This window comes from Caretta caretta, chromosome 3 (genome assembly GCF_965140235.1).
Source record: "Caretta caretta isolate rCarCar2 chromosome 3, rCarCar1.hap1, whole genome shotgun sequence".
In the NCBI taxonomy this organism is placed as follows: domain Eukaryota; kingdom Metazoa; phylum Chordata; order Testudines; family Cheloniidae; genus Caretta; species Caretta caretta.
This window is the reverse complement of record NC_134208.1, coordinates 124,903,878-124,926,624: the sequence shown is the minus strand read 5'-3', so window position 1 is coordinate 124,926,624 and position 22,747 is coordinate 124,903,878. Positions and strand designations below refer to the sequence as shown.

Sequence of the window (22,747 nt, the reverse complement as noted above, 5' to 3'; positions counted from 1 at the left end):
TCAGTAAAAGGTGATATCCAGGTAGTCGGATCATAACAAAATTTTAAATCACTTCAAAAAGCAACCTCTCTCATAACATTGCTAACAGCATTAATGAACAGTGAAGTGTGAAAAATGTAGATTCTTTATTCTGCTGTTTAGATACAGAATAAAATGTGACTTTTCAGAAAATAAAACTATAGTTGCAGCATCGGTAGCTTCCAATTGGCTTTTGAGGATAAAGTACATGCACTTTTTCCAGTTATTTTATTGCACATCATCATGTACAGTCATACTTGGTGTTTTTATTTACATGTGTTTTGGCAATGTCTATTTTCCCCCTCAAAATACATTATTTTGTACAAACAAAACCGTAAATGTTTCACACAAACTGCCACAATACAAGTCAGAAAGGATATATATTCTATTCACTCTTCTCTAATAGTTTTTTAGATGCAACTTAATTTTCGCCCTGGGAGTCAAATTTCTCCCAATGCAGTCTGTTGTCAACCATGGACACCCAAACTGCTGGCACCAAGAAGCTAATACAGCAAGTAACCATCTGCTGCGCATGAGACCCACCTCCAATGTGGAACTATACCACCTGCAATCAGTGAGCAGGCACACAGGAAGGAGACCAATGTGCTTTTGTTAACCAGTTTGATTCAACATTGATTACCACGTCAGTGTAATGGTTCATATGCTTAATTGAAAAACAGTATACCATTAATATATTATTTCACAAAACATATCTCTATATCAAAGATTATTACAAATAAACTAGGCATTCCAAATACAATTACACACTTGCACCTCAGGAATGTTTGTAAAAAGCGTTACAAGGACTTCGTTGTGTAATGTGCCATTTAGAGTGCCCGTTAATTATCCAGATACATAAGAAAGTTTCATACAGTTGTATTTTTCTGCATTCTTTTTTATTTGATAGCAACATACCTTAGTGTGCATTTCCTACAGCATTTTGCAGTGCAGAAAACTTTCCAGTGGTCCCCATAGATTAAAGGGTGTGATTTGGAAATGAAGCAATTTTAGCTTGTTATATTATGTATAAGTGGATTTTTACACATTAACTTGTTAAAAGATCTGTTCAAATAGTATATTAGTAAATAGTGATTAGTAATCTAAAACTGGTTAAATATCTGCACAAAAGATACTTTAAGTGTGGGGACTCTCTATGAAACATATTTTGGTCTGATGCACAGTAAGATTATTCTCCAAGAGGCCGATTTTCTGAAGTGTTGTTTTTTAAAAGTATATTGCTTCATCCAGTATTTATTTAAAAGGGTTTTCTTGTACTTCTGTTTACATTTGCATAAAAATGTAAATTAAATGTAAATACAAATATACTTATTTAGATTGACTCCATTTTGCTGGAAGGAACTGGTGCTGTAGCTTTGCTTGAATACATGCCTTTTTTAAAATCTGAAAGACATTTTGCTCCTCCAGAATTAAACACACAAAAAACTTTAACAGTACAGCAACACTGAAGTTATCAAGCTCGAGGGCCAGAAATTCATCTTAAATTGCTGCCTTTTTATAGTTGACAATATTTTTAGTTAAGCACTTAGCTATGTATATCGAGACCGGCACTTATGTTCAATAGTCACATTAATTTGTGTAAAAAGAGTTATTTTGCTTTTAAGGCTTATTGTTTTCCTTCAGTTTAAAAAACCAAACCCAAAACCCCAGTTCTCTTCTGGGCAAATGTTCATTACTATGTATAATTGAGAATGAGATGAAAATGCCCACGGTGGGCAAACTATGACAGTAGTTCATAGATAATAAAAGATCATGAAGATGTATCATAAACATCCAACTAATTGCCCCTGGAACAAAGATATTTTGCTATCATAAAATTGTAACCAGTCTAGTCGCACCCAGGAAGTTTGAATAAAATTTGTAGACTTCTCGAAGTTTAAACACTTGTCCTGTCTCAAACATTTTGAGTATTTTCAATATAACTCTAAATTCACAGATGTGATGTCACATTATTTGAATCATAAGTTTTTGATTTTATCCACTATGAGTCCATCCCCCCCCCCCCGTCTCATTGAATTTTTGGATAGCAATGCATTCATAGAATAAGCAGTCAATGGCCCCCAAAAGTACTTTTTTTTGTACACGTGTAACTTGTTCTCGATGCATCAATTTTCTCTATTTGCATCTGTACAGTTCTGTAAGTTAAACTAGATGTTTAAATGGGTATTAAAAAAAATCTAGTTGTATATCAACATGCCCAGCAAATTAATGCACACACTACTGATTAAGTAGTGCTACGTCCAATTTTTCTACATAAAATTAAAACCAACTTCTTAAAAAATTGTGAGAACTTTTCACTTTTTAAAATAAAAACTTTATTACAAGGATTCTGAGAGATGTAAATTAAAACTTATAACGAATGGAACCCCCCCACTCCAGTTTTGAACAGATGCTGATTCCTCATCTGAATTTTTATTCCCAGGCAAGTAGATTGTTAGTTCACAGAAATGTAAACTGTCTATATCAGGGAAATAAGTGATGTGCGTCAAGGGTCTCCCAAGGCAACAGCTGGCAATTATTGTATATTTAAGATCACAAATCTGGGAGACCTTACCAGGCTACAAACAAGACTTTAAATAGTAGAAAATTTTAATATGAAGTTTCCTCTGTAAAAGTCATTTGTATAAAAGCTCAGAAACAACACTTATTTACTACTGTGTTTTCACCATTTAATTCTCTGCATTCGTGTTGCTACGATCATCCACAGGGATCGAGATTACAGGTAAAGAGCTCTGGTATTTGAAATGGCTATTTCTCAGTAATCTAGTACAACAGGTTTAGTATTTTGTACTTTCTGTAGTCATTAGGAAATGATCCAGCTTGATCTTTGGCTTTTCAGAAGTTGTACTCCCCTGAGCGAGGTGATAATGACAGACTACAGAAGTACAAAAAAAGTTAATAAAGAGTATGTCAAATAGGAAATAAAGCAATCTGAAAGAAAATCTTTGTGACGCTGGAGGAAAAAAATCGGTTCCTTGCTTCATATACACAATCAATATAGTCCAGTAGTAATGTGTGCTTATACAAAATAGAAGAGAGTCACTAGATGTGTGACACCGAATCAGGTGCTTTAAGTAACGAATGGCAAATTTCAGTGAGATTTACTGTGACGTCAAAATGGTTCAACAAAGAATCAAACTGGTTTCTCTGGGTATACCATCACATGATTTACCAATATACTGGCATCTTTGCTCTTTTGCTGTGAGCTGACAGTGATTATTTTAGAGAAAGAAAAAGTAACGTGTGGAATTAGTAATGCAGATGCTAAAAGGCAAGTGGCAAGACTACAAGAAGAATGCTTCAAATAATACTACTTTGTTCCCATCTCTATTCTACCTACCCCCAAGGTAAAGGCCAGAATGACCAAAAGCCAATTTAATAGTAGTGTGCAGAATGTCAGCCGACAAACAACATAAATACAAGTCATGTGTTATCTGTGGTCACGTTTTTCAGGGTTAGTCCAGTAACTCAAGACTTTACATTCTTCTGTCTTTGTTTGTTTATTTTAATTAAACACGTAATGGTTAATAAACAGACATAGTCCAGAGTTAGTAGGTTGATATTATAACATTTATTAAAATAATGCAATGGGTTAATAGAAACAGCAAAGAACCAAAGAATTAAAATGCAAGCTATGTAAAAACCCAACTAAAACCCAAATATGTCTAATGTATTCATCCAGTAGCTAACTAAAAGCCCAAGAAAGACAACACTCCCAATATAATAAAGTACTGCAAAACAATTGGCAATTTTCAGTTATCAAAATTGTGGGTTTTGCATTTTTGTATCCTTTTTTTCTCAATCAGGAAAAAAATTGAATGTTTTATATAACATACATATAAAACAAGATAGAAAAATACATTATAAACTTGTAACAATGGCTGTAAATACATTATCTTACATGTTTCTCATAGGCAATAGGTTGGTTATGATACATACACAGCATGAAAATACTAAGATAATAAAGAATAGACAAATACATGTCATCTGTACTGTTACATACAAGCGACACTCCCATCTACCCACTCTAAAAAAATTACATAATACTGTCAGAAAGAAGTCTTAAAACTACATATTTTAATAAAGAAAAATTCAATAAAGAATTATAATACTGAGAACCAAGGCATTCAGAGATTTCAAAAGTCATGCTTTTTTTTTTTAAGTTGATCCAAAATTTTGTCAACTATGTTTTCAAAAGTTTGTTCATTCAGAGCAAACATTACTATTACATGTCACACTTCTATTTCATACACTTAACTTTCCCCCATTTGATAAACATCTAAAATGTCCAGGTTTATCATAGTTGAGATGAAATCTGGATCAAATACTGGTATTGTTTTAGCAAATCTCTTTTCAAATGTTTGAGTGTCGCAGGTTTATTCAACCAAACAAACAAATCAAAATGGCACAGCATATATACTGTAAATTAAGTCAAAACAACTGTATGTGTAACAGGAAGACAAAGCTGGTGGCACGATAAACAAAAGCTAGCTGAATACAAAAGGATGAATGTCTATTGCATAGTAAATAAACTGATAATTGTTTCCAGGTGAGACAAGATGTTAGATGAGGTCACCATACAGGTGCTTAAACCATAAGCCCTCTTTCTTAGCTTACTATTGACCTTTGATTTGGAAGCTATGAAGGTTTGCAGGAGGAGAATAAGTTGACAAGAGGGAAAATAAATTATCACCTGATATTTGCCAAGTCTAATACTGAGCCACTAGCAAACTGATACTTGCTCAATATTTTCAGAATTCAACACTTTCAAAAAAGCTTCTCAGCTGTTATGCTGGTCTAGCTAGATTAATTTCATGTGGCGCTTGAAGATAATACTGAACTATAGATGAATTTTTAAAAAAATAGTTAATGAGTCTTTCCTGCTCTTCTTTTGAATAAAAAGCAACAAACAATCAATATTAATCAAGCAGGGGCTGATGAGAAATGAATATCTTATATACTATTTGACACCGTGGGAGCTGCTTACAAAATACTGTGACATGCTTAGGTCAGACTTAAAAAAAGTTAAACATGTTCAACTTCATTATCCATCAAACTTTTTTCTGTGGACAAGTATAAGGTCTGATATACTTGTCAATATTTCAAATCAAGCCAACTCCACGCCATCCCCTGAACAAAAAGGAGCACTTGCTGCCTTATAAACATTTGTCAGCTAATGCTCTGATTTAGAATGAGTCAGAACCCTTTGGTTGAGCAAGTACATGAAACAAAATGTGTGTTAACTATGGTTTGAGATGGTGAAAATGTTGCAAGACTAATGGGGGCCAGCATTTGATAGAAAAATCATCCAACATTTCACATTATAAGATTTGGCAAAGTTGCATCATGCTAATATGGCAAAAATCAGGTATTTCAAACGGTCAACTCATTTGTCTTCCTTTCCCAGCTTCTTTTCACATACTGGGCGACTAAGTGGCATGCATTAACTTGTTGTCTGAGGGAGGAGCTGATTATACGAGACATTTGACTAAATGACCATGAAGAAAATAAGGCACTTCCTTTTCTTTAGACTTATTCCAATACTTAAAAAATAAAAAAGAAAGACAAAAAGGCTCTTTTGGTCTTTTGTTTCTTGACAACCACCAGAAAAAATCATTTAATGAAATAAAGGGTTGTTTCTTTGTTCTTTTTTTCTTTTTTAATAACACTTGAAAGTATAAAATGCTACATTTCCAAAAATATATTTTTTCTGCACCAGCACCCTTGTATAGTAAAAGTATCTACTTTTTTGTTCATTTTGTTTCAATGGACTACACTTTATCTACAATTTCATTACATGTATACAGCAAATAGGCAAGCATGGCTTTTACATCCTTAATGAAATTTTTCTATACAGGGAGGTTTAAAAAAAATATTTGAACAGTTTGCCCAGTAACGTGACACATAATGCATGTACCTTGTTCTCATGTAATCTTTTAAGAAAGTTTAAATACGGTTAAAGTAATCTTAACTCAGATTTTGCTGTCATAGTGTTGCTGTTTTGTTCTTTGTATTAACATAGTTCTGAAAATTCATTGAAATCTATCTTTCATGGCACACGTTCTTTCAAAACATCCAATTTGGCAGGCAATAGAAAAAAGGCTGCAACTTTTGCCCTTTGAGGGCACTGGTAGTGAGTGACTAAACAGCAAGTCAAATTTTGAATACTTTTTGGATTCCCTTCACCAATGACATCCCTGACCAAAGGTTCATGCATGATGCATCATCACACAGTACATTCAAAGAGAGCTTTGACTTCATTATAGAAGAAAAAGATTCCTAGAAGTCGCTCACAGTAACTGCCTCTGTCATCGGGTAGTTAAGGGACATCTGTCTCCATCACTTAAGTGAGGCCTTCTTACCGTTCGTTTAGGGTGGGACACTAAAGGATGATCAGTGCTGAGGGATGAATTGGACCTTATTGCTTTACTACTATTCAGTGCAGGTTCTAGAACCACTTTCACCCAAACAGGAAAAAAAAGCTGAGTTGGAGGACAACAATTTCTTTGTCTTTTTTGTTAGATGGTAAGACGAACGGACAAGTGCCTCAGCTCGCTGCACTGAAGACAGGCAAGCAAAGGCGATTACCAGTTAACTGATCAGCAGGCAGGCATGGTCAGGTCATCATTGGGTGAAGAGTTCAGAGGTCAGAAGGTCATAGGTTAGTTGCCGGTGGCGGCTGGGTGGTTAGAAACAAAACAAAAACAAAAAATAAAAATAAAAAAAACAAAAAAGAGAAAGAAAAGATAGAGAAGAGATTAGTTTCAGCTAGTGACGGCTTAATGACAACATGAAAACTAATCACAACTAATAAAAAAACAAGCATGTTTAATTCTGACGCACTGATTGACACCATCTACAGAATGCAATAAAATCATGACAGCCTTGTATCATGATTTGAACATGTGAAGGAGAAGCCCACTCCCACAAAACTGGTTAACAGGAAAAAATAGAAATAAAATACAACTAACAACTAATGGTTAGTAGCAGTCGATGAAGGAAACTGGAAAACAAAAACAATGAACAGTTTTTTGAACTTGGTAAAAGAATTTTGAAACAGTCAGCGCAAAGAATCAGTATCTGACTGCTATTAAGCATTAGTATTTCCCCAGGTGCAAGCATTAAAGCAACTATTAATGATGGATGTGATTATTAATAACTGTTTGTTAAAAGAAATGAATCTAAGGAATCTGAATTTTCATAAACAATTTGGGTTAACATAAACTATGGGCCAAACAAGGTTTCTTTTGTTCAATAAAATTTTTATTGCTTTTCAATTATTCTATTTACAAACAACACGGAATTTCTTGGCCTCATGATACAAAGCAATACTAAACTGTAGTCTAGCAGTGTAGGCATCATCATGGAAACCAGGTAAAGGCTAAGCCTATTACTTTAGCCAGCATTTTCCTGTTGAAAATACTATTTTACACATAGGACGCTTTTAAAATGCACTTGCATGTAAACACTGTAAAAGTCTTGCCATTTTAAATTCTACACTTCAAAAGCTCTAAGTACATCAAAAAATAGAGAAAGTATCTAATTGATACTAATAAGGCATTTTAAAACTACAGACAGCTTTCTTTATTCATTTTCAAAGCTAATACTCTGCAAATACAATAAAATCTGACATTTCATATACATTCCTGCTTTATATTTTTATATTTTAAAAGAAGCCACCTGTAAATACTATTTTCTTTTGCAAAAAACAAACAAAAAAAACACAAACAAAAACAAAAAAATTACAGTAAAACATAAAAAAGTTCTCAAGTGGAAAGTTATCATTCCCAATGTTCTTGAGCTGTTCCTTCTTTAATCATTCTCTCTCACATTCTCCTTCACCAAACTTGGTCCACTTAACAGTAGTACAATTTTTAAGACTTGTTCAACAGCTTAATCATATCTAATAAATTCTGAGGTTTGACAGAGTTTTTGTACTGTTGCCATTCTGACTAAGGCAGAGGAGATGAAAGTGAGAAAGGTATTCAGTGCAAAGTCAGATTTGTGCCATTTCATAAAATGAAATCCAGTAGGTGTAATGTTCACAGATAGCATATTTTTAATGATCTGTATCATGGGTTGATTTACCTTCACATAATAAAAATGGTTTCTATGGCCTATCATTTAGGATACAGTTTATAAACACTAAAAAATTACTACTGTAACTTAAATGAGACCACATGTTCCCTGAACTTCTTCAAAATTCTGCTAAGTGGGATTTTGTTTAAATTAAAACTGCTGTTGCAAATATAAGCAAAAAAAAAAATAAATATTTAATGTGGCACCATCTCACCACTTTACAGGTATACGAAAAAAACACAGAATCTTAAAGCATTTTTGATACTGATTGCAATTTTGATTAAAATGGTATTAAAATTTTATATATAAATTATGTGACAGTTGGTTTTGATAAAAACATTCAGAAAAATTATCAGGATTAACATTTCTTGTGGAGTATATAATCAACGTAAGCTACCTTTTTAAGATACCAGAACACCTGTGATACATCCTCTGCCAAGTCCCTGGCCTTCTACAGTACACACAGGTTTGTCAACTGTGCAACACCATTTACAGTTTATTACAATTAAATCAGTCAGTCTCTCTATTATATGAATCAAATTCAGTTTTGGATTATTTATAGAGCGGGATCTTATTCTTAGTAGAAATTAACTATACTTGTCAACCCTTCACCAATTCTAAATGCTTGGTTATAAGAATAACACATTTACATGTTTGGGGGCTCTTGTTTTAAATGCAGTGCTTATATCTAAAAAACTATGTAAAAAACGAAAAACATACTCAAAGAGCGAATACAGTAGTACTATATAATATGAGAACCAGTTTAAAAGTCTTTTGTAATCTTAGACCCAATGAATGCATACTTATTTTAGTGATATTTAACAACTGTTTAAAATGCTTTCATGTTGAAAAAATTACTATTTCGGTTTGCTGACATTGCTTTTTAAATACCAATGATGGCAAATTAATCAAAATGTGTGTCATGAATTGCACAGAAGGTGCACATGGCAAGTGTTGATCAATTTCTGGTATTTTAATTTTACAGCAAATTTTTAAAACTTGCATTAACCTCCTCTATGTAAAATATCTGTAGTATGCCAAAAGGTATTCTTTCCAAAACCTACCCCTCTTCTAAATCTTCAAAGAGTGTGCACTGAGTCTGCTTTTTAAAATTTGAAATAAAATGAAGTACAGTCTTTAAAAATATCTTTGCGCAACTTATGGTTTGTAATGTAAGTTGCTAAGGGTAATTAAGAACTCTATTCATCAGAAATTATCAGCATAGTTTTAATATAAAAAAATATACAGGTCACAGAACCATGTATGGTCTCCATGAGAAAATAGCTCTGTGTATTCTTTTTTAAAACATACAAATTAACTTTGAAGAGCTATACATATGGACAATTTACCATCAAAGAAGTGGCTGTGTTTCAGTAGAAGGTGAGGTGATTCCAATATTTATTATTTTCAGTTCAATGATTTATAGTTGCAACCATTGCCAAGGCAGCTGAACAGCTGACACGAATTAAAAACAACAAAATTAGTAAATACTACATTGGACAATTAAAATAAAGTAACCAATAGATTAAAAAAATCCATGCCCTGTTACAATGATTTGGTCACCAGCTGTTCCAGGGAAATATCTGCCTAAACAAATAAGCTTTTCAACTGTGGCATGAAGGACACCAAATCTGGACTCTGAGAGACCATCAGTAGGAGCAGATTCTAGAGACATGGGCCTTGTATAGAAATGCCCTGCTGCCCATCTTTCAACGAACAACCACCACCTAGCAGACTATAACCACTGTGATGGGATATAAGGGGAGAAGCAATTTTTCAGATAACTGTATAGTTTTTATATATCAGCTTCTGCCTTTTATAAAGCATTAAAAGGTAAAGGCACTACAAAAAATATAATAAATAACTTAGAGAGCCCCTTTCTCCGATATTGGTGTCCATGGTGTCCTCCTTATATACGGTAATCTGACACAGATCTTAACGAATCAACAGAATGAGAGAGGTGGAGTGTAGGCTAAATTCTATATTAGGAGTAGACATGCCTGTCACCTGAATTTGGCCTTAAGTATATTAAATCAAGGAAACCTGTGGATATCCTATTTTGCTGAGAATAGGTCCTTAGAATAACAACACTTAGCAATTTCAAAACACTTTGCATCTTCAAAAGCATTGTACAAACATAATTCCCTACCTCATGGGGTGTTGTGGGGATTAATCATCATCCTTATTTTATAGATGGGAAAACATACACAGAAAGGTTAAGTGACTCACACAGGGAGTCAGTGGCAGAGCTGGGATAAGAGGTGGGTGTTCCAGTGCTCAACCTGCACTGCTTCCTAGTCAACAGTCCAATGTCAATAAACCGAAAACATCTCTTTTCTTAATAAGCTTAAGTAATTCATTCAAGGGTCCAAGGGCATACACAGATGGTAAGTTACATTTGATGAACAGGAGAAAAATGAAGATTTATTTTCCATTCATTGGTTAGTTAAGAGAGATGTCCAAATACTGGATGTCATCTCACCAACAGGACTTCAAAAGTTGCTTCTTCTTCAGACAATGTATTTTAGCAGCAAATGACAAATACCAAGAAATCCATTTTGGCAAAAGAACATAAAAGAATATTGCCTTTACTGACTCAAACCCAACAAACTTTTAAAGTATTATCTTCACAGTCCTTATTTTGTTGAATTAAGTTAGATATCTGAGAACATGAATCTTCTTTAGAGTTATACAGTACAGTGGCTCAAATAGTTTATTAGAAAAAAGGAATCTAAATCTTCAGTTTTCTCCAGACAGGGGGCATTTATTTCTTTACTTCCTTCTCATTAAGCACCCATTCATTCATTTTATTTTTGCAACACCAATCTGATATTTCCACACCAATTAAAAGAGCAAGTTTGACGGGAAAACCAATTAATTAATGTAGCACTAAACTCTTATTTCCTGATAAAGCTGAATCTTATATAGTTCTTATAAAGGAAATCAGTTATAGCATTTTAAACATATCACATGATTTATATATTTTAATAGATGGGAAAGCTAAAGAAGTTTACACAATGTCTTTAAAATTGCAAGCGTTTCCAAAGCTCTAAAATAGTCACTATTTAGATTTTTGAGAAAAAAATATTAATGAATGGGTCAAAATATGGTATTTGGTTAACCAGCTGTGGTGTTGCAAATTTCATGTACACTCAAAGCATTTCTTATAAAAAAGAACTGCAGAACTAAACTAACCTCGGTCTGCGGTCACAATCCTTTGGTAAGGATGGACACGCATATCGTGCCTTCGAACTTTAGTAGCCACCGCACCTAGTTAAATTGCAATTACCAAGACAAAGTTAGAAAACATTCAAACATAAACATTAACAGCAGGTTTAGCAAAATGGATTTAAGTGATCATTTACTACAAAATTCATTTTAAGAAAGCAACAAGTTAAGGCACAGTAGTTTCAAATCTTAACTTTAATATATGAAGTATATCTGTGCAGATTAATATTGCATTTATTTCAAACATCCTGGCCTTAACCTGTTTAATCCACTCATTTTCAATCCCAACATTACAGTATTTCACGAAATCTAATTAGATCCAAGAACATTTAAGCTTTACTAGTCCCATATTCACTGAAGTGCCTTTCTTGCAGCAGCACTACTTTAAATAATGCCATCTTTAATACTGACAATTATTTGCTACCCTTAAGACCACTTCCAGTTTCTATCATTAAAAAAAGTTTTAAAGCAATTCTTCATGCCTACAGATGTAGTTTTAAACTTTAAGTCAATAAAGTATGAACTGCAATGAATTAGGTGATTAGTAAAGCACACAGAATAGAACACTTAGCAGTCAGTATACTACTATACACTCATAAATTACAGCTACTCTGTAATAGAGACTAAACCAAATTAATAGCACTATTTTATTTTATATCTATGTGCAAAAAAAGTGCAAGTAAGTCACTGACTGCTAGGCTACTTTTTTTCAAGACTGCTGAAACTAAGCATTTGTTAAATTCAGATCTGATGAGGGTTCAGTTAAGACCGTTCTTGAATTCTTAGCCTTTCGTTGGGAAAGCCATACCTACAGATAAAAGGAAGGGAATTAAAAATTAGTTGCCAACTAAGATTTGACACTGATACCGACTTTCCCATAACAACCACCACCACCCACCATTTGTAATTTTTAAGGGAATTGCTTTAATATTCCTAAATCGTTCACCATACAAATGGGCAAAATATATATATAACATATATATTAGAAGTTAAAACTCAACAACGAACCATTTTAAATATATCAGTTCTGTCAGCAACGCACAAGTTACTTTCAATTTCATTGCTCAAATGATAGAGCACATATTAGAATCAGTAATTCTAGATTGCCCAGGTTACTTTGTATTATAATTGAAGTTCTTTAGTGAAAACTCATTCTCAGTTGTCAGCCAAAAGGGCATTTGCTTAGACAGCCCTACTCTACATTATTTTTTTGTGCTCTAAGCAACACTGACTATGCAGGAAGGATTCTGATACATGCACATTTTTCACATTTTTTTTTTTTGGTAGTTATTCTCCCCTTCCCCATTCTTGTTATATAAAAACCTTGCCTGAAATTCATAAAAACTCTCTGTATTGTATCAAATTATTACCATGCAGTGACACATTGCATCATTATTTCTTTACTGCTCAACTACATCAGACAGAGAGATTTGTTACTGGACTTAGCCGGTGGCTACAATGATACCTACCCCAGTGAAACTACCTCAATAGACCCTGTAAGTGCCAGCACAGAGGATTCATAGGTGGAAAAAACAACATGCACAGAGTTGCAGGAGAGATTATTAATAAAATGGAAAAGATTACCAAAAAGGTATAAAGTTACACGGTTACTAATTTATTTATCATCATTTTTTGGCTACTTCAGAGATTACGCAATAGAAATAAGCTATTCTTGACTGCATTCTTTTGACCAATTACATGTTTTTTAAAAAATGACTAGTGCTAAAATTGAAAATAAATGACTAAATACAAAAAAAAAGTACATTTTCCTATCTACAATGCCGAAAGGACATGTAAACACACATGCATACACACATACACAGAGCATCTACTAGTATTCACTTCATTGAGCATTGGCTTTTTGTGTTTCTTTCAACAAGATATTGACTTAGAATCTTAGTGTCCAACGTTCATTAGAGACTTTTAGAATTTGTGTAAATCAATAACTTCTGCTGAACAAACTTTAAAAATCAAAGTCTTATAAGTCAACAAAATCATGCAGCACCAAGGTCATATACAATTCAGTAAAAGAACCAGAGAGGAAAGATTATTTAAATTCTGGAGGGAGTAGAGAGAAGAGAAATGGCATTGAAACAGTTTGTTTTATATTGACTGGTTAACTGCATTATAAACAGCAGATGTATTCTAGCCTTGATCTAGCAAGTCAATGGACTGAAATACCAGATATGATTAGCATTTCAGTCAACTCTATAAAAAGGAGTCAGTAATGTTTCTAATTGCACTGTTCTCCAGTCACATCTTAAAAGAACTAAGTTGATTTACGGAAACTATTATTTTGTTTTCTGCTTAAAGACAGATTCATAGGTTCTTGCCACTGGATTAATTTATCAGATCTAGCAACTGAAACTATATTTTTAGTTTTTTCCAAGACTTGTTTGATACCACAAAATATTGTGCAAAATTAAAAATGATCCCCTTTAAATATTATTGTAAATTTATTTACAATTTAGGAAAATACATTCAAGTTTTCCATTGGGGACAGTATAAAATATTTATATTAACTATGTTTTTCAATTTCTATTTGCTTTTATTCTGGTCTAAAAGAGGTTTTCATTTGATAGCACTACAAAAAACAAATGTATTACAAATTGATTGAAATAAACACAGAATTTTGTTTTAAAAAAATTAAAAATCCTCCAAAATAAATATTGATCTTTTAAAGACATATGAATTTAGCAATCTATATAAAACAAATATAGAGCTGCACTTATTCAATGCACTTTTTCCAGGGCAATTTATGAGTCTTTAAATGAAACAAAATTGGGTCAGAGCTCTCTTTCAAAAACAAAGTTTCAATGAACCACTGACTCATGCTTTTCAAGTCATACAATAGTAAAAGACACAATAAGACATTCTAAGAAAAATTATCTACAATTCAGTTAATCATCTTAGTAGAGAAACTTACCTAATACGCCGCTAGGTTCAATAGGATACTCAAGAATTGATGTCGCTGGTGCCAGTGTATAGGGATACTCATAGGGTGTGTAAATTAAGCCAGCTTCAGGTCCTGGAGGAACTATTGCAGCAGTTGGATGAGGAGTTCCGTTTGGCATGACAGCGGTCTGTATCTGTCTGATCAAAGGCATTATGGTAGGGCCAGCTGGCGTAGGAGTACGCAGGGCAGCTGGGGGTAGAACAGGCGCAGGCCCAGTAATAATCCTTGGAGCCTGGGCTGTCGCTGCAAGAGAAAAGGCAAGGGCTGCTACAGTAAGCAAAGAAATTTAGAAGAAAGTATGGAGATAGCAGTACAAAACGTGAAAAGAATAGGAAAAAAGGGGGAAAAAGTAGGAAAGAAGAAAAATAAAAGGAAATCATTAGTACATGCGCTGATCACACAGTGCCAAAGCACACCATTCAAATGCAAACAGCTTTCCATTTCTCAGTGTGATTAAGTATGAACATGCAAAATAAAGAAAGCCATTATAAAACAGATTTCTAAAACAGGTTATATAGCACAAAAGCTCAATTTAAATCATGTTTCTTTTACCTATGCTTTCAAGACTGCATGAGACTGACATGCATGCAGGAGATACACGGAAAATACTCTTGTAATCATACATGGAATGTAAAATATAGTGCAACTATAGAATCCACAGATAGTCAGTTATGCAGAGTTTTCATACAAAATGGAAAATGGTTTCATAATACTTTTGTTTATATTAAAATTCTATTTCAAAATACATAACCCTCCCCAGGATCATTGGGGTTAAAGGTGACCTAGTAATTGTGGGTGTCCCGTTTTGATTCTTTGTGATGAATGAAATAGGTCCAAAAGGTGATATCCCCCACCCCACTTTCTCAAGAATAAAGTTTTTTTTTTCCCCCTACCTCCATTTTACATTAGAAAATTCATGGGTTTTTGACACTGTTTCCTGGAAGCGTAGGTTAGGGAAAAAAAGTACTTAAAAAAAAAAGTGGAGCTAACACATTTTAAATAAATGCTGTTTAAAATGTTTTAGCACCCAATGTAGACAGGTTTTAACTCTCGTGGGGTCAACCCTCAAGCTTAGATTTTATGGGCGTGTGTAAAAGCAGAATTGCAATGGTTTAACTTAAAGAGTGCTTTTAAAATGATTTAGTTAAACCATAGCTGGTTGGAAAATCCAAAGTTTTCCCGGAAAAAAATTCACTGGAAAAATGCCCTTTAGAATTCTTTTGACAGAAAATTTTCAGGTTTTCTGTGGAAGTTTTTGAAATGAAATAAAAATTGTATTTCATGTAGTCTTAAATTTTGTTTTGTTTTCTGGAAACTGAAAAATTTCTGTTTTCCATTTTTGTTTCTGGATTTTCAGGCTTTTGATAAGTCAAAATGAAAAGAAAAATTGAAAATTGTTACATTTCAAAATATCTATTCAAAATTAAAGAATGCTAGAAATTGTTCTGATGAAAAAACTGAAAATTTGAACAAGCTCTAGTTAAACTGCTGCATGGGCATTCTTATTTTGAGAGGTTTCAGAGCGGTAGCCATGTTAGTCTGTATCAGCAAAAACAACGAGGAGTCTTTTCGGCACTTTAGAGATTAACAAAAATTTATTTGGGCATAAGCTGTCCTCGTTTTTATTCTTATTTTGGTTTACCTTAAGTCAGTGAGAAACAGGTTTAAGCTCAAATGAAATAAGCTACTCAAACCAATATAAGAGTGTCCAAAAAGGGATTGCATCCGTTTAACTAAACTGGTTTAATGGCTGGTTTATTAAAAAATTCAAACCAAAATAATACAAGGTGTGAAATGAATCCAATTTAGGCCTGGTCTACACAACGTATAACTATGTTGGTTGGGAGTGTGATTTTTTGTTTTGTTTTGCCAGCTTATACCAGTAAAAACCTAGGCTGTGCCAAGACTGCCACTTTCAGTGCTAAAACTTTTGTCGTTCAGGGGTGTGAAAAGTTTTAGCACTAAAAGCGCCAGTAAAGACAGCATTTTATCGCCGGGCGCATGTTATTTATTTATTTATTTATATCTTTAATTTTTTATATCGTCAGAAGAGCTCTTCTCCGGCGATAAAGCGTGTCTACACTGCCCACATCACTACCGTGGCCGTGCTGTAAGGTGGGCAGTGTAGATATACTCCTAGTGTGAACATAGTTATATCAGTATAGCTTATTCCCTTCCCAAACGAAAATAATCCATATTGGTATAAGCACTTTCACATCGGTAAAACTGCAACCCCACTAAGGCTATGTCTACACTACAGAATGAATGTATGCTGGCATAGCCCTCTAGTGCGACAAAATGTACTACAACAGAAACTTTTTCTGCCAGAAGGATCAACGCCTCCCCAAACAATGTTAGCTATGCTGATTGAAGCACTCTTACATCAACACAGTTGCATCTACATGGGGTTTTGTCCCCATAGCAGTGTGGGTGAGGGGTGTTTTTTCCCCCACATCTGATAAATATAGCTATGCTGAAGTAAGTTTTAAGTTTAGACTAGAACTTGGGGAGTCATATTGCTTTAATTATACCTTTATATAGTTAAATCAGTACAACCTTTGTGAGTAGACTAGGCCTTATTTCAGTGCACATGTGTTAACCAACCTTTGTTAAACCTGTGTAAGTTTATGTTTTGAAAAAGCCTACAATCCACAGATATCAAGTGACTGAAACCTGAGTGACAGGGCCAGGTTTTTTAGTCACAATTTTCAAAACCGTGCTTTGTTTTTATTAAGACAAATTTAACTCAAATGCCAGAATAAGCAGTAGGAAGAAAAGCTCTTTTGTTAAAGATTAACTACTCTGCTCCTTTGATTACGGAAAACTTTCACCTCCACAAAATCTGGGTCCTTCAAGACAGGCTTCCAGTAAAGGAAGATTTGACATTCCTGACAGATTTTAAGGAAGAGAAAAAAAGCAGGTCCCTCTCCCACCCCAAGCCTTTAAAGATTTTTTTAAAAAATCCAAAAGCAGAAAAAAAAGGCATAAATCCAGTTCTTCTCTCACTTCAGGTTACCTTTATCAGATGGCATCTGAAGATGTTAAAGTGGCCAAATCTAATTGGTATTACATCTCTCATTGGTTTGTTTTGCACATAACCACCATTCACTATAAACTGTTACAGAAGTGCACGTAGAGGACAATTTTTGCAAATATCAGTATGCCCTTAGTGAAAAGGTTCACATGACTGCTTACATTTGACACCTGTATCAGTGAGAGTAAAGGTCTGCGAAAGATTTTAAAAATTTGAATTTTCATTAACAAGCTTTTACGTTCTAACATGGAGAAAAGAGTTTATACCATAAAGAATAGCAGGCACATGTCGTATGTACGCTGATAACCAAGTGCATGCCATTCAGCTTAAAAGTATAAAACTGTACATACATGCATGCTCAAATCAATCTAATGGAAGAAGAATTGTTACAAAAGGGCTCATTACACCACTGATCTCTGTGAACTTGCATGTGAAATCAGTTGATGAATCACTGGAAAAACATAACATTGGGGAAACATGCAAGCAAGATGACAGGAAGGAATATAATACAGAAAATGTTATTCACATTATCTTGAACTGTTACGTTCCCTTAAATCTCTCTAAAAAAGGTGAAAAGGAATCTATCCTCTTTTACATATGGCAAGAAATAAAAAACTAAATTATGAGGAATACCATAGCTTCTATAGTTTATAAAATATAAAAGAGCTGGTCTACACTGAAAAGTCACATCAATATAGCTCTCTCTCTCTCATGGGTCTGAAAAATCCACCTCCCTGACAGACTTCATTAAGCCGACCTAACCCCTAATGAAGTCAGTGCCTGGATGATGGAAAAATTCTTCTTTGAACCTATCTACCACCTCTCAGGGAGATGGAATATCTGTAGCGATGGGAGAACCCATCCTGTCACTGTAGTACGTGTCTATACTGAATTGCTACATCTGTGCCACTGTTGCATTTTAAGTGTAGACAGCCTAAAAAGCTTGCTTTTAGGGCTTAACTTTGAGCAGAGTTAAAAAATAAAAACTTATTTAAAAATGTTTCAATTCAGACATACTGAAAGAAAAAAAATCAAAATGTCTTGAATTTGCAACAGCGCTAAGTACACTGTCTCAGTCTCTTCAAAAGATATGCAACTGTGCATTTGCCAAAAGGAGAAAGGTTGGGAAACAAAACCTGTGGCGACTGCTCTCCTACCGGCCCCTAGGATTTTGTCATGCTTACGTGATTTGATGTTGGCGTCTCTGTAGGTGCCATTCAAAATTGCAAGTTCCATTAGCTGCATCTTTTTAAGGCTGTCTTCTCCCTCTGCCTGCATATGAAAAGTAGGAAAGAAAGTTAGACTGACATTTTATTTTATCAGCCAAACCTGTGCCTAGGACTTGAGAGAGGGGAAAAAAAGATAGGTTTCAGAGTAACAGCCGTGTTAGTCTGTATTTGCAAAAAGAAAAGGAGTACTTGTGGCACCTTAGAGACTAACCAATTTATTTGAGCATGAGCTTCCGTGCTCACAAAAGCTCATGCTCAAATAAATTGGTTAGTCTCTAAGGTGCCACAAGTACTCCTTTTCTTTTTGGGAAAAAAAGACTTTTCTCCGAGTCTGAATGGATGGTAACATTTATATTACACATAAACCTTATGGGAACATTAGTGTATTATTAACCTCCATGGATCTGAAAGTATTAAAATTGTTTAATTGCTGGATGATCATATAAAAGTGAATTAAAAAAAGTAAAAAATGACAAAAGCAGAGCTAAAGTTAAAATCTCCTTTCACACACAGATTTAAAGATTTTAAATGAAGAGGCACTAACGTCCAAATACTTGTAGAAGATATTTGGTTGGTGGACTAAATGATAGAAAATGCAATTAAAAAATAATTGGGGCTTAGATTAATGTGTTTTATTATGCCAGATATTGAATATTACATAAAAAGATATAGTTTGGGTAGCTATTCTGAACATGAAATCTACAACTGTTGAAAGTCAACATTCACGTCCACAAACAGCTTCTAATTCTGAACTAAGATAGGCCAAATTCGGCCAAATAAAGCTTAAAGGTAAGTTGGTGCAAGTTTCCTGAAATTCAGCAGTGAGTGATGTAAATGCTGATGCAAACTGGTCACAAAACAAAAATAAGTAGTATAACTTGTAATCATTTTGTGTTCCTAATGAATGCCAAACCTGTGCAATTTACAAGCTAGGGATCAGGAAGATGAATGTTCTAGAAAGTGACTAAAAAGAGATTGTATAATAATAAAGCAGCCTCACCTCCTCCAAATTAGGCCTCACTCCTGCAAAACATTTAAACACATACTTAACTAAGTATGTGAGTAATTCCACTAAAGTCAATGCGAATTGTTTTGCTGGGTCAAGGCCTTAATCCAAGCACCAAACCCAAAACTCCATGACTAACATCAGCCCTGGCGAAAAAGGGCACAATACTTATTGATTTCCAATAAAAATTATACCTGTTTATACTAGATCTGGAATTTCATTCCCACAGAATACCTAATCATCTTAAACTGAGTTCATTTTGTACAGTCACTAAAAATGATGAATAGGTAGGTGTAAATTACATTTTATTGCCACATACACACATTTTCTGATTAAGGTACACCTGTGTTATTCACACCATTTATGTTACTGTTGGAATTTGGCTCAGTCTAGATTCCCCCCAGCCCCCCCCATATGTATCCCACTGTCAACAATAATATTGTCAATTCTCATTAAAAAGTAAATGAAGGAAAAAGAGAACTGAGTTTCGATACTTGTATAACTCAAAAGCAGTAAGTAAAACTGGTACTGTTTCATGTGTTTTATTCTAAAAAGTTGTATTTTGATATCCTGAAGAGGCCTTTAATACATTCAGTCTAGTTTCCAATGTGTTAAAACATTTTATGATCCAGTATCAAACCAATAAAGTTATCACATAATAGCTCCAGCATCTTTCTTTCAGTACCTTGCTGCTGGTCTAAAGGTAATGGAACAGCTGCTCATTTAAGTTAGTTTTTTCACTTGCTATGCAAAAATAGTTCTTTTGTCTAATTTGCAATTTCCCAATATTAATGTCACACACTTTCCATTAGCAGAAATACTGCTATTTTCTTAACTTGCATTCCACTATCCAGATGGCAAAATAACATTTATTGGAGATTAAAAAGATTTGTATACTTGGTTATAATACCACGCCAGGTCACCACTATATAATTTAACAGTGTTACAATTACTACTACACATGATGCTCTCTAAGGGATTTAAAGCTGGATGGAAAATTGGCAATCTAAAGTGCCAGCCTGAACATGTTTTGTCCTCAAGAAAAGTTCACTAAATTTGTGTTTGGGGAATTTTTAAAAAAGTCACCTATAAAAACATATTTTTGTAGATATTTAGGTCAAAATTTTAAAAAAGTGATTCATGACTCTGGGTGCTTTAATACTGGGGTGCCCAACTGAGAGTCATTTTAAAGGGGTCTGTTTTTCAGAAAGTACTGCTCATCTACACTCAAAAACAGACCCCTTTAAGGTGACTCAAATTAGGTGTCCAAAAACAGAGGCATCCAAAATTGCCAGTGACTGTTTAAAATCTTGGGAAGAATTCATGGAAAGGAAAGGTACCTTTTCCTATTTCCTTTCTTCTTACCTACCTGCCCCAAATGGACTAGTTAATGAATTAAAATGAACCATTATTGCATATTTCCAGTAACTACTGTTCATAACTATGTTACAATATGGCAATAATTCCATTCATATTTTGTGATCAACTTAGAAAGGAAAGGAGCATGTCTATCTACAGGAGTTCCAAAATTTTAGGTACATCTTTCATGCTGATTTAAGGAAAAAATAACTGTAAATATTTTATTCCAAATGCAAAGGAAGAACATATTTAACAAATTATGAAGAGACAAAGTCAAGAGAAAGATAGAATTATGAATATGCAGACAAAGTATACCTATTATACCATGAAGAATGTGTTCTGACATAGCAAACTTTTTTTGGATTTTATTAACAAAATAATTTGATGCAACTGTTAGAGAGTTCAAGTCTATATAAACTTTACATTTTCATAACTTTTGAAAATTCACTAATAATCTCATACGGGTACTTTCATCATCCCAACCACAAAATAGGCTATATACACAGTATCCATACATGTAAACATACTATATAAAACTTCTGTTCTTGGTAAAATATTCAGAATAAGCTAAACCTATAAGAGTTATAGGTTCCTTCTGATATACTGTGATTACTGTGTGGTGGCATACATAGATTTTAGACTAGTCTAACACTAATATTTCTGGAAAAGTAAATGCTTTGTCAATTACCTCTAACTGCAAATTGTACCATTAAATGCAGTCCCAGGCTTCACTTCTCATATTAATTGAAATTATACTTTTCAGAATAGTCATTATGCTATCCCTTATCTAGAATTTTCAAATAGGCTAAGTGTTAAGAAAGTTGTCTAGCTCTAAAAAAACAGGAACTGTATTCCATTTTATTACTGCTGGTAAATTGGTCAGAATACATGTAAGAAGCTAATTACGTTGCACTAAACTGAAAAAGAACTTACATTAGTCTTTTTTCTACTGTTACTTATGGTAGCACTATAACTGACCACATCATTATGGATGCTATTTAACTTCATATTTTCTATTTTACTTTATTAATAAGCAGACACTTTTATTATGATTTTTCATTTTAGTACCAATCTATATTTTTGATAAAGGCTTTCAGTCTTAGTAAATATCTGGAACATCAACAAGAATCTAGCTTTTCTCTGAAGCAATGTGCAACACTGCTATCAATGAAATGCAAAAGACCAAGCATAGTACCATTAATTATTACCAGAACTTGAGTTTCTTCCAAAATCAGCTTAGGGAATTGATCTGAGAGTTATTAATATGTCTGTGTAGGTGAAAAATCTTACATTAAACTCCCTGGAAGAGCTCAATCAACTCCTAGGTGCCGAATATACTTGAACCATGATGAAAACCTTGCTAATATAACTGATCATACATAGCAGACTTCCAAGGAAGAGAAGGTGTGGAGAAAAACAATACATAGCTGCTTAAGCAACAAGCTTTAAATAAAATCATTAGCATCTCCTTGGATCTGTAACACGTTTTTATATAGATCGGTGAGTTTCCTATAGTAAGAGGCAACTATTTAGAATTTATACAAAGTGCATTTAAAGGTAATACTGTACCTTCAGCCCCCTAAAACAGACATGACTGTCAACTGTTCATTCTTGGCCTTCTTTGCAGTACTACTTAACAGTTCTTCATCTAATTTTATACAGCCTCAAGATCACTTTTTATAAATTTCTGCTTCAAAAGAAGGTGATATGTGTACTTCACTGTTGTAGGATCTGGAACTTGGAATGCCATATCAGCAGCTTTTCCCAGTTTTAGTTTGGATTTTTGAGCAGTATATTATGTACAAAAGAAAAACACCTGA

The 22,747-nt window shown here is 33.9% G+C and overlaps 1 protein-coding gene across 12 annotated transcripts in view; it reads right to left on the bottom strand.

Annotated features, from left to right (window-relative positions):
• Positions 1 to 229: 229 nt before the first annotated feature.
• QKI (QKI, KH domain containing RNA binding) overlaps positions 230 to 22,747 on the bottom strand; it is a 317,720-nt gene continuing 295,202 nt past the window's right edge. For 4 of the 12 annotated variants that reach the window (XM_048844060.2, XM_048844063.2, XM_048844054.2 and 1 more), the window contains 4 exons: positions 18,518 to 18,605; positions 14,270 to 14,566; positions 11,311 to 11,385; positions 230 to 6,715 (listed from right to left, as the gene is read on the bottom strand). In XM_048844060.2, coding sequence (XP_048700017.1) covers positions 6,699 to 6,715; positions 11,311 to 11,385; positions 14,270 to 14,566; positions 18,518 to 18,605 — 477 coding nt within the window. In that variant the 3' untranslated portion in view covers positions 230 to 6,698. Of the gene's footprint in view, positions 6,716 to 7,277; positions 12,152 to 14,269; positions 14,567 to 18,517; positions 18,606 to 22,747 lie in introns of those variants that run through there. The other 8 variants (XM_048844055.2, XM_048844057.2, XM_048844062.2 and 5 more) reach the window with 5 other exon arrangements.